We start from the raw sequence: 12,380 nt of genomic DNA on the forward strand, positions 1-12,380 counted from the left end.
TTCGTGGTGCACTGTGCCTGAAGTTATCTCAACTCTCTGTAACAAAAAAGACTGGTATTTTGCAGAAACTGTTGTGTTATTAAAGTGACTGTGTTTTGATCAAATACCACTTTAAGAGAAGTGCTTCCTTCTAGCCCATTCAAGAATTAACATTGTTTAATACTAGATGCTATCAAATAGCTCAGGAGTTATAACAGTAATATTGTAATCATGATCTACTTTGAAACTCAACAGTTTCAAGTTGCCATGTCAATTGCAGACATCTTTCCTTGCTGAAAGATGCTTAACAAAAGACAGAGTACAATTTTAATAAAAATGGGAAAACTATTAAAAGGTGCAAGGTGTCTTGTGCCTACTGATTATGTCTGCCAATCCACAGCAGCAAGGCTTGACATAATGTTTGCATAGTCATTTATATTTTGTGCTGATCACAGAATCATAGCATGGCCTAGGTTGAAAAGAACCACAGTGATCATCTAGTTTCAACCCCCTGCTATGTCAGGCAGGGTCGCCAACTACCAGACCAGGCTGCCCAGAGCCACATCCAGCCTGGCCTTGAATGCCTCCAGGGATGGGGCATCCATAACCTCCTTGGGCAACCTGTTCCAGTGTGTCACCAGCCTCTGTGTGAAAAACTTCCTCCTAATATCTAACCTAAACCTCATCTTAGTTAAAACCATTCCCCCTTGTCCTATCACTATCCACCCATGTAAACAGTCGTACCCCCCTCCTGATCACTGGTAGAATTTGGAGTTTCAGTGAAGCTGCATATGAAGTATCAGAGGCACATGTCAGACTGGTATGGCCTGAAAGCAGCATAGCCTGCTAGATCCAGAGATCCAGTATCCAAGGGGAATATTAGAAAGGATTCAAGATAAAATATAATCTACAGAGTATACCTGTTGAACATTCAAACTCATTTTGTCCAACTTGACTACTGTATTTATTCTTTGAACTGCAGGGCCATTTTTGTTTTGCCTTCCTGTGTTGGCTATGCTTTGTTTATTCTCCTCCTCATCTAAGGCCCCAGCAGGTACCTGACAGAGCAATCTGTGTAAATGAATGCACTTCTGATTAATCAAGTATTTATTATTCTTCCTGATCAGGAAATATGGTTGTATGTCTTGTGAACGCCATGGCATTTAAAGTTTATTTTCCTTTTCTGCAACTACAGGCTGCTTTGCAGTTTTTAGAGGGCTATGGAAAAGAAGATATAACCCTTGCAGATCTGGAAGGGAATTCAAACTCCTTATGGACCATCAGCCCTCCCAGTAGGCAGAAAATGATACAGGGACTGCTGGATTTTTCAGCTGAGTTCACTGTAGTACTTTCATGGAGCATTCAAAGGTAATCAATACGACTGCTATAAGTCTGATGGATCATTTGCAAAGCTTTCCTTGAACAGAACAGTTCCACACTGCAAGTTTTTGTTTAGTTTTTCAGCAAATTCTATTGTATTGCAAAAAAAAATTTTTAAAAGTAAGAGGAAGCAAGACAGAGGGTGGTGACCTCTGTTACATAGGAATTCTCAAGAAATAAATAGAGAAATGGAGCCACTTCCAAGTAGATAATTTTTATAAAAGCAGGGAGCAGTTCAATGGGACTTGAGGGGGAGGAGGGAAAAGTAAAAACACTTTGGTCTGTTTTAGATTGAGATGTCCAAATAAACTTTGCCTCAAACAACAACCTTGTAATCATTTATGAGAACTAAAGACTTAGACATAGTTAAGGCAGAAAACCAAAGAGGAAATATAAACACCCTCTTTTTAAGGGAATCTAAAACTGATAAAAAGCTATTTTTTAAATACACGTGTACTTGGAGCCATTGTTCTGCTACCTGGCACAGATGGACTTTGTTGAGACTTCTACCTATTTAGTTGTGGTAAGTTGGCCTCAGTGAAATACTACTTTACAATCAAATTTTTGCAAGGACCGACCTAAAATATGCAGTAGTTGGATGCAGGGTGAAGCACACCAAATCACTAGGATCGTTTCTTGGCTAATGTCTGCCACCTTGGACTGCTGGGCTAAGTTGGAAATGAACTGTCATTGCAGTCGCGGTATCTGCATGGATTTTTTTGAAAGTAGACAGTTGGTTGTTACAGCTATCCCTAGCAAATGACCATGCTCAAGAAGAGGTCAGCTGAATCACAGTGGGAGCTCTGAATATTCTGGGTCAGTACTTTCACAGTCAAAACTAGGCTTGTAACAGATCTGCACTCTTTATTCAACTTTAATTGACCCTCCCTGTTTTTCTGGAAGCATGCGGTATTAAGCTAGTGAATTACATTCCTCATCCATTTCTGAACCTTATATTAATTTGCAATGCATAACTACAGACATTCATACACTGGATTTGAAAGAGACCTTTTTCACCCTCAAATTATATCCTGTGGATTATACTGCAACCATAAATGACTGAAAGTGGTAAAGGCTTACCACAGTGACCTCCCACTTTTGCTCCGTAAAGGGAAACTGCTGTCTTTCACCTAGGCCAGGAGATTGCAAGCAGCTGTAAGACGATTTCTTGTATCACTCAGGCAGCATACATGCTTTCTGCCCTTACCTATGATCTGCTGGGGGAACTTCTTAGCTGTCCCATGCAACCCAGGGCTTGTCCTGCCTTCCTGCTGCATCCTGACCACAGGGCATGACAAAAGGCAGTGTGCAGAAGCTGATCCTGGTCCAGCTACATTCTCATCTCAGGTAGAGGGTGCATGATGCTTGCTACTTAGCAAAGGTTGGTATGGGCAGGATCACTGTGGTAAGACTAGTTAGATAACCAGCCTTAGTGTTCAGTGAACAAGTGCTCAGGTTCTGCTTTCAGTGTAGACTGACTGTATGTCTTCCTTTTTACTTAAAACAGAAATCTCACTCTTGGTGCCAAAGCAGAAATAGCATCAGATAAACTTACCTTTGGCCTACCAGAGCAAACCAGAAGAGATATTGCTACAATGATGTCTGGAAAGCCATTGGAAAAGGTGTAAGTTATCTTCCTTGCCTATGTATATGCAAACCTACTTCTTTTAATCCTAATTTCTTAAGGAAACAAGGCTTGTGCAGATGTATTATTTGTCTGCCCATATATCCACACAGAATCACAGAACTGCAGGGTTTGGAAGAGACCTCAGAGATCACTGAGTCTAACCTTTTTCCTTAGGAAGTATCCAAAAATAGGTCACACAGATAGGCGTCCAGGTGGGTCTTGAATATCTCCGCAGATAGAGACTCCGCAACTACTCTGGGCAGCCTATTCCAGTGCTCCTTCGCCCTTAATGAAAAGTTCTTCCCCACATTTGGATGGAACTTCCTATCTTCAAATTTTAGGCTACTACTCCTCCCTCATTGTTTGCAGAACTCCAAGAATCTTCAGATTTTTCCTAATCTTTCTGGTTTTAGGATCCTTCTGCAACCACAACTCTAAGCTTAGACATCCTGTAAAGTATCAGGGAGTTCTCCAAGATCAACCACCTCTAAAAAGTTTTGTAGTCTTATTTACAGAGGCCAAAAGCATTGAAGTCACAGAAAAATAACATTGCCTTAAAGGTCAGAGCTTATTTATTTGTAGTAAAAGGAGGCCAAGAACACTCTATGAATACTGGAACTCTACCATCGAACGTGGTGAAGCTATTAGTTTTTTTTTTTTTCTTTTTCTTTGATTTATTGGATAAGCACAAGTTCATTACAGTATATTCACACTTAAACTCTCCTCTGAGTTACTTGAGTTCAACTTGATTTGTGGAAGTCATACTGATGAATGTTTTGTTCTAAATAACCACCAAAACCGCATTCCTCATTGTTATTGAATGGCACTAGATTGGAAAGGAAGTGTTAAGTCACTGCGATCAAAGGGTAACATCTGCAGACACTTTTGACTTCAGATATTTTCCTGTAATGGAAATTTGCAAGACATAAGAACTTTTTCTTCATCTGAATATCAAACATTATTGTATGGATGTAGCCTTATAACATTAATAGCAGTGATGTCTCTCAAGTTTTAACAGTCTGGCTCTTCCCCTTCTGCCAGTGCATTATCCCTGAAGGTCATCTGATCTGATTTGTGGCCACAGGGATTGTAAAGTTAAAACTGAGGCCAGCTGAAGAGTGAAAATTCTTGGTTCATCTGTCTTAGAAGGTGGAAGTGAGACACGCAGCAGCTTTTCTGTACCCACGCAAACTTGTATGCTCAAAGAAAGTCGAAGAGACTGGTGCACATGTGATCATCATGTTTAAAACAGATTTTTGATTTTTTTTTTTTAGCCCTGTGAGGATACAGAAATATTTCCTAGGGCAATGTAGTGACAAAGAGAGTAGGTGTTCCTCCTTTGTGGGAAGATGTAATTCATCTGTAATTCTCTCTTTGCAAAAGATGAGCAGTAACATAGAAGATAGAGCTGTATTTGCCCATGTTACAATAATATTGTTGATTTGAGCATCTTTAATTTTGTCACAAAGAAAAAATCTTTGTGGAAACTGACAGCCGTGTGACAAATTCTGCAGGGAGTTTTCTGCCACAACTATGCCGGGACACCTTGGCTGCTGAGCTCCTACCTGTTCCCTGGGCCTGATCACAAAGACCTTAAATTGGCCTCTGTTCCTCAATAGATTTGTCTATACAATGAAGTAGTGTCAGAGGACTTCCGTGAGAGCTCCTCTTTCCTAGAATTTTTCACTCACTTAAGGGGAAGTTTAGGGCAGCATCTCTGCATTTAATGAATTTTTTCATTCTCCCTCAGTGCTGATAATTCATCCCACTTAAGGTGATTCAATTTTGAGTCCAATGAGGAACTTCCACAAATATCTTTCTTTTTAATTTGAAGTCCTCCAGATTATACCAACTGTGAAAATATTTCGCAGTAAAATGTTCTAGGGAGAATTCTTACTCTTCAGATGTTATTTTTTAAACATTCTGTAATTCTGAAGTAGTAAATATTTTCATTACATATTTTCCTAGCTTGTTTATTACTGGGGATATGTTGCCTTTCTTTGTGCTGCTTATACAGCTGACTATAAAAGCAGCTTTGTTAAAAAGGAGAACAAAATATAAATTTTACATTCCTTGCAAACACATATGCCCCAGGTGTGTGGGATTCATGGTGTGTGAAAGGGGACATTATGGATGGAGCTCCCTGCTGAAGTACTGACAGAACATAGTTAATAAATCCAGCTAACTTTCAGATGTGACATCTGAACACTATAAAATCAGAGCTTAAGCCAAGAATTACTGGGAACTCTGTATAGCCCTGTTAGGTATTTCTAAATTATTTTAGAGGTATAAAAATATGAAATATTTGCTTTCTCATTTTTTTTCCAGAACATTAGAAACAGTGTATCCGTACTACATCAAGGCTCCTAGTGATTCTCTGGCAAAACCCATAAAGCAGCTATTGACAGGTATGTATCCAGGCCATGGAAAACAGAGTGCAGTTGAAAAAAGTGCAACACCACTGCTAACTGTTATGGGGCACCTTGGACTGAAATACTCTTACAGTTGTTTCTACCTGATGTCTACAGGCTTGAGGAGAGACGAGAGTACAAGGCAGAAAATGCATTTGGATATACCTTAGCTTTGTATTTAACAGCAAGGAGTCTACAGATTAAAAGTACAGTTCTTTTCCTTCAAGTCTGCTTTCAGAAACTGCTTTCCCTTCTATTCTAAAAAAGTGTTGACAAGTTTCACCTCTGCATCTCTTTAATACTTTACTGCAAATACTAGCACTGCATGTCTGCAAATTAATCAGCTTGAATAATGATGTTGAATGATTGATTTTAGTTCTTCCCTCCTTATTGACTCTAAAGAATCCAATTTAGATAAATAATCAAATTTCAAAGTACCCAATCAGAATGTCTAGATACTCATAGACATGCCAAGTACGTACATGTGTATATACATACATAAAACCAGTTGGATTGGAAAAGTAAGAAAAAGTTTTTGACTAAGAATGTCTTTCTCAACAGAGGTTAAATTTGACTCGCAAATGTTTTCTTGCTCATTGTGTAGTGCATTACTGTTGAGTGAGCATGTTATGACAAATAATTCATGAGACTGAATCTAGCTTTACTTGTAGCAATAAGTTACCAGTGCTTCACTGTCGTTAGTCACTGTGCATCCTAAAAACACCTTTTTCTTTGGGTTTGTATAATGCACTTTAATGCATACACTACTAATGTAGGGTTCTCAGAAAGCAGAAGAGCCAGAGTTTAACTCCTGTTTGTGTGATCATTTATGCGTTATATTACAGTATGCTTTTCTTGATATATCTATTACACCAGAAAGTAAGTGGTAGTTTCACTTTGACATATAGAAGTTGACTATTATCCCTCCAAGTTAAATGTGCTTTAGATGTGAAATATGGACATACTTCTTGTTATCGATTGATTGGCTTGAAAATACTTGAATGACTTGACAGGTCTACAGAAGAAAATGTAGTTGATGTCAAATATTTTATTTATTTAATGCTCATTTATGTAGGATTAGTGTAAGGAAAGCCATAGCAGTCTAGATAGACTGTACTTTTGTACAGAAATACTGCAAAAGGGATTGTAAGAGAGTTATAACAAATCTTTATTCCTACATTGCTCTGTTATTTTATCATGCCAGTTATGAAAACATCTAATAGTGATCAGTTTGACTTTTGCAATTCTTGGTATACCTATTACCATTTCCTTTTTTTGATAGACTGCAGATGGGAAAATATTACAGTTTCCCTGGTCAAAAATGTGTCTGAAGAGGGAGTTCGTGAGTGGTGGGTTTTGAATCAGCTTGGGAAAAGATACAAAACATCTGAAGAGAGCCTTGAACTCTTCATATTCAGTGATAAAGTCAGTCCTCCAAGCCTTGGATTCTTGGCTGGATATGGGTAAGAAGGAATCTAAACATAGAATTAAAATACCATAGATGAGATAGAAGGTGACTTGTTTTGTGGGTGTATGTTATTTCTTTTTTGTTGTTCTAATGTTTGAAACTCCAGAAAAGGATTTTGTATGTAATTTCACATCTATTACTGATATCTACAGAATACATTGCATTTTTAAGGAATGATGTGCCCTTTCATATCCACACTCCAGTGGGAAAAAAAGGCAAAAGAAAACCAAGTTCTGCCCAAACTGATCAGTTTTGGAGACATTCCCAATCTATTGCTTGCCATCAAGAACTCTGTCTGAAGCTGTTATGAAATATAGCTCCATAAATAGAGGAAGTTGGGAGACTGTGCCTCCTGAAAGATATTCCCTTCCAGCATCCTTTGGAGAGCTCCTCCCATGAGTTTTATCCTACAAGTTCAGGCAGTTGTCAGTCTGTCACCACTTTTGCACACTTTAATAAAAACAATTAGACATGAGATCTGACAGATTACTTGCATTTAGTAGCCAGAGGTTGTGAGATTTCCCTACAGCTTCCAAGCTGTAGCAGACAAGATGCAAGACTACTGTCATAATTGACTGAGGCTAAATCATTTAAGCCAGCAGTTTCAGCTGTGTATATTCTCAGCTTTCTGTTGTGTTGGAAGAGATCTTATTTTCTTTCATCTTACAGCACAGAAGAAACAAGATCCTAAATAGAAATCAATGTTCACTCTGCTGACAGACTGTACTTAACCATGTAGATGAGCTCTCTGTGATTTAGATGATCATCTTTCAAGGCACAGCTTGAACTTTTTCCATTCTTTCTTTTCAGCATCATGGGACTATACGCATCAGTCGTCCTGGTGATAGGGAAGTTCGTCCGTGAGTTTTTCAGTGGGATCTCTCACTCCATCATGTTTGAGGAGCTACCCAATGTAGACCGAATCTTGAAGTTGTGTACTGACATTTTCTTAGTGCGAGAGACTGGAGAACTGGAACTAGAGGAAGACCTGTACGCCAAACTAATCTTCCTGTATCGCTCACCAGAGACTATGATCAAGTGGACTAGGGAAAAAACTAATTGATCTCTTTGGTGTCACACTGCAAATCAAGTTGATTTCATCTGAATTTTAAAGAAAAGGAAAAGCACAATATTCTCTTAAGAGCTAAGCCTTTTATAGTTAGGTAGCGATCATTTTTCACTGAAGGAGTCCTGGAAGCTACGGCCTTTGGAATCCATGCTGCCTTTCAAATTAAGGATCAACAGTGAAGAAAGTTGGATGATTTGCTGTTTTTAATGTGCCACTCCTCTACAATCTGGGGACAGCTTTGTAATTTAATCAGCAAAAAGTTTGCATCCCTGTCTGGCTAATTTAATTTTCCAGACAATAATTACCTTCAAAGAGAAACGAAAGGAGTGAACCCACAATTGACTCTAGAGGACCTTCCTAACTTTTTCTGGAGTCATATTGGATTGTGCAATATGCTGTTGTACGTCACTGACTTTCAAGCTACAAGTTCTGGGACAGTGACTAGCCTTCAGGACACCCAAGACCCAGGGCCACAGTGGGAACTGCATTCTAGCCATACCCATTTGTAGAAAAGCAGAGATTTTGATGTATAAAGGACACCGCAGACAAACCTCTGCTAGCAAAAAGGGTACAAATTACAATCTCTTTAAATGCCTTATTTTATTTGTACAGTCACAGAAAACATTTCCACCAAACATCAATGACTCAGGAAAAAAAAAAACAGCAACTGAAACTTGACATTTTGTCAAGGGTAACTAAAGGCTAGAATAATTATAGTGAAATATTGGGATGTTCTGCTAGGCCATTTTCTCCAGAGTTACTGCTTTCCACTAGATGAGAAAAGAAAGTGAATTCAATGACCTAAGGAGCTACGTCATTTCTTATAATCCTTTAAAAACTGAATAGTGTGTGCTTCTCTCTGCTCCCCATGACATGCTTTTCCCCATTTCGATGACTTAAGGCAACCATTGTTTTGCTGTTAGCTGATACTCTTCTTCCAGTGTTTCAGGCATAGGAAAACATTTACATATTCCAAGTCACATTTTTTTTTTTTTTTTACATCTGAGACAGGTTTGTTATTTTTTTTTTTTTAAGTTCCCAAATGTACACATGCATATGAGCTTGAAAACTGGCCTTTTTTTCTTAAATTACTATTATTAGTGACACAAATGGCTCAATAGAGATCATTGTAGCATGAAAATTTACATTTGCAATGTAGATTTCATTCCATGTTAAAAAAAAAATTATTGAGAAAAAAAAATCATTGAGTGGGTAAGGTATATTAAAAGGGTATATTGTGTAGTTTTGATTCAGTAATGACTTAAAATAAAGCACATGTTGCAAAGTCATTTTAGAAGTATTTTTTCCTCTGCCTTTTTACATGAAATGGGAAAAGTTTGACATTCTTCTAACTCTGTGACAAATAAATCTCTTTCCTGTAGTTAGCTGGTATTTATTATATGAATAATTAGTTAATCGCCAGAATGAAAATAATACAAAAATTTGCTGGCACATTTTACTGCAGAAGTTCATAAAACAGCAAAATTGAATGAAGTTGCAACATACTCTGCTCAGTGCTTCCATGATAAATACTGTCACATCCATTCTATACTGTGAAAACTAACATTTTGGGCACCACGAAGTGCACAAAATAAAAGTCGCTTCATCATATTGTAACAATAAAATCATTTGGTGACTGGAACTCACTGGAAGACAACCTGATTTCCTCTAAGTGTAATGGAAAGCTGGCAGCATTTCCTGGTGGAGAGTTTTGTTCCATTTCTTCCATACAACCTGTGAATGAAAAACAAAGTGTACAGGGCAGCCCTGATGTAGGATCTGACACAGATGCTTTGTGGTCAGATGGATCCTTACCTGTGTGTTCAGTGATTTTGAGGAGGCAACACTGGGAGAGAGATGTGAAGGGTGTGATATGGTTCTGAAAGTACCAGTACCAGCAGCAGAACCATATTGGCCATAGTTGGACTTGGCTGACTTTCTAGCTCCCTCTCTTTAACAAACAGGCACTTACTTTCTGGTGAGAAAACTCTGCAGAATCAGCTGTACAGTTATTTGAGCTTTGCAGAAATGTTCTGCACTTTCTTTCATTGATCGATCAAACTTTGAAAATAAAAGTATTCTTCTGTTGTGAGGTTTTTTTTGTTTTGTTTTTCAAAACAACACACAGTCAAATTGGCAACCTATGGACTGGATAAGGGACTGCAACAGGTGGAAATTGTACTGCTAATCTCCATCCAACCATCCTGCTAAAGCTGAACTGCCAGCTACTTTCTAAAGGCATCCTTTAGGAAATCAGTACTGGGGCCACTACCATTTAATGTCTTTATTAACAGTCTGGAGGAGAACACAGAGCACACTCTCAGCGAAATTGAGGACAACACCAAATCTGGAGCTGTTTATAACATATATTTGTCAACTGCCTTTCTGAAGAAAGAGGAGAGAAATTGATAGAATGGAAGACATGACTGCTTTTCAAAGGGACTTAAGGATGCTGGTGGCACGAACAGCCACATGCTTCATGAAGTTCAAATAAGGCAAAGCAAAGCTCTACATCTGATATCGACTCCACCCATGCAATTCAGACCAGCTAGTGAGCTTCAAACAGCTTTGAAATAAAAAGACCCAGCAGGGAGGAGGAGGGTGAATGGAAACGTCACATATATAGCAGCAGTGTATCCCTGATGCAAAGAAAGCCAGCAGCACAGTGAGCTCATTTACAAAAGCACAGCTGCAAATCAGGGGAGTTTATTAGTCCCCTCCAATCAGCACTCATGAGACCACATTTGGAGAACTGCATCCAGGTTTGGGATCCCCAGTGAGAGAAAGACTCTGTCATACAGGCATGAGTCTGGCAGAGGGCTGGAGGACAGACAACGTGAGGAAAGACTGAGGCAGCTGGGCCTGTTTAGCCTTCCTTAAAAAACACACTGGAGCCTGCAGCTAGCTGATGGCAAGGCACACAGCAGGATGAGCTAGGCTATGGAGTTACAAAAGGATAGATGTGCCGAGAGGCAACCAATAGAAATTGCAGCAAGAGAGTATCCAATTAGATATAAAGAAAATTATTTCTCCTACCACGGAGGTAGTCAAGCACTGGAACAAGAGCACAGAGTTTTTGGTTCCTCAGCCTCAGAATTTTTCCAAACTTCTAATCTGAACCAAGTCATTATTTTAGGATTCTGTCATGGACACCGCAGCTCTGAAGAGGATGTATTTGCTGCTAGACAAACAAGGTCTGAAATGGTAGAATAAAAACATAGATCCAAAATAACAGTGTTGTACAGAAATGTGTACTGACAGTCAGTTAAACCCATACATCCAATTTTGAAAGGCTGAGCCCAGGCAGAGAAAGGTCTTGATTTCTCTTTTTCAACCTTATAATCAAGAACTTGCGTCTCTCAGAATGCTAACATAAGCCCTGATCTGTGCAGATGGACTGAATTGGATTAAATGGCCTTTCAGAAGGTCACCATCTCCGAGGGACAGGAATAAATCCTTGCAACTATTTTCTTAGTTTTTAGGACTCCTCCCCGTCTTTCTCAGTGCAAGAGCAGCTTCTCAGAGGAACAAATCTAAAGAAGAAACAGCTTGAAATGATGGCTGTCTTGCAGCTCCCATCAAGGCATATTATGCTTACCACATATTCATGGCATTGAGATTGACACAACCAGCACGATGCACAAATTTACCCGAGTACAATGCCTCTCTTTAGCTGGCATGAAGGCTGCTTTCCAGGTGCTGCCACAAGCACTCACTGAGTGTGCCTTGTTTCTTTGGGAAATGATAGCATGGTGTACTTCAAGGCCCAAACCCTGAAGATGCAGAAGCAGGCATGGAGGGAGGAGGCCATGACTGATGAGATCTAATGTTGATACCCTTACCCTGAGCTCTTCACAGGTGTGGTGAATATTCTGTCCAGTGTGTGTTTGGAGCATTCCCTGAGTGTTTGCTTTCCAGAAAACCTTACTGAAACACTACCAAGATGTCCCCAGTTACCATTCTCTTTTGCAATTAAATGAATATAACTGAATTAAAACAGATGAAAACAGGCCTCTGCATGGACAGTTTCTGTTTTAGCTCCACTCCTCTACAGGAAAAAGGCACGCAGCTGAGGGGCCCAAGAGAAGCCCAAGATACTTTCTTATGTCTCATGTTCCCACAAACACTTTTCAAACCATAGCAACTGCTCTTTTTCCTTCTTTTTTTTTTTAAACCCAGTATTCCAATGAGATGAAAGATGAAGTGATATTTTTTTTCTTCATCTGGAAGAAGTGAGAGCAACAACCAGTAGCTCTTCCCAGCTGTCATCACAACCTTAACAGAAAACATTCTCACACTGCTCTTCTCCCTTGTAAACCCAGGGGCCTCCTGCAGCAAGCATCGAGCACTACACTGTAGATGATCCAGTTGGCCATAGCTGCAAGTTTGGCTGCCCTGACACACTACAGGCTGTGCTGAACTTTTTTTTCCTCACTACAGTCACGT

At 39.3% G+C, this 12,380-nt stretch overlaps 1 protein-coding gene across 12 annotated transcripts in view; it reads left to right on the plus strand.

The window, feature by feature from the left end:
* Positions 1–10,026, plus strand: part of PIEZO2 (piezo type mechanosensitive ion channel component 2) — a 289,987-nt gene extending 279,961 nt beyond the window's left edge. For 9 of the 12 annotated variants that reach the window (XM_052704103.1, XM_052704107.1, XM_052704097.1 and 6 more), the window contains 5 exons: positions 1,175–1,347; positions 2,867–2,983; positions 5,315–5,394; positions 6,680–6,860; positions 7,676–10,026. In XM_052704103.1, coding sequence (XP_052560063.1) covers positions 1,175–1,347; positions 2,867–2,983; positions 5,315–5,394; positions 6,680–6,860; positions 7,676–7,928 — 804 coding nt within the window. In that variant the 3' untranslated portion in view covers positions 7,929–10,026. Of the gene's footprint in view, positions 1–1,174; positions 1,348–2,866; positions 2,984–5,314; positions 5,395–5,514; positions 5,616–6,679; positions 6,861–7,675 lie in introns of those variants that run through there. The other 3 variants (XM_052704105.1, XR_008211266.1, XM_052704106.1) reach the window with 3 other exon arrangements.
* The last annotated feature ends 2,354 nt before the right edge of the window (positions 10,027–12,380 follow it).

The sequence above is a fragment of the Tympanuchus pallidicinctus genome, unplaced genomic scaffold, assembly GCF_026119805.1.
Source record: "Tympanuchus pallidicinctus isolate F22 unplaced genomic scaffold, pur_lepc_1.0 scaffold5, whole genome shotgun sequence".
NCBI classification, from domain to species: Eukaryota; Metazoa; Chordata; class Aves; order Galliformes; family Phasianidae; genus Tympanuchus; species Tympanuchus pallidicinctus.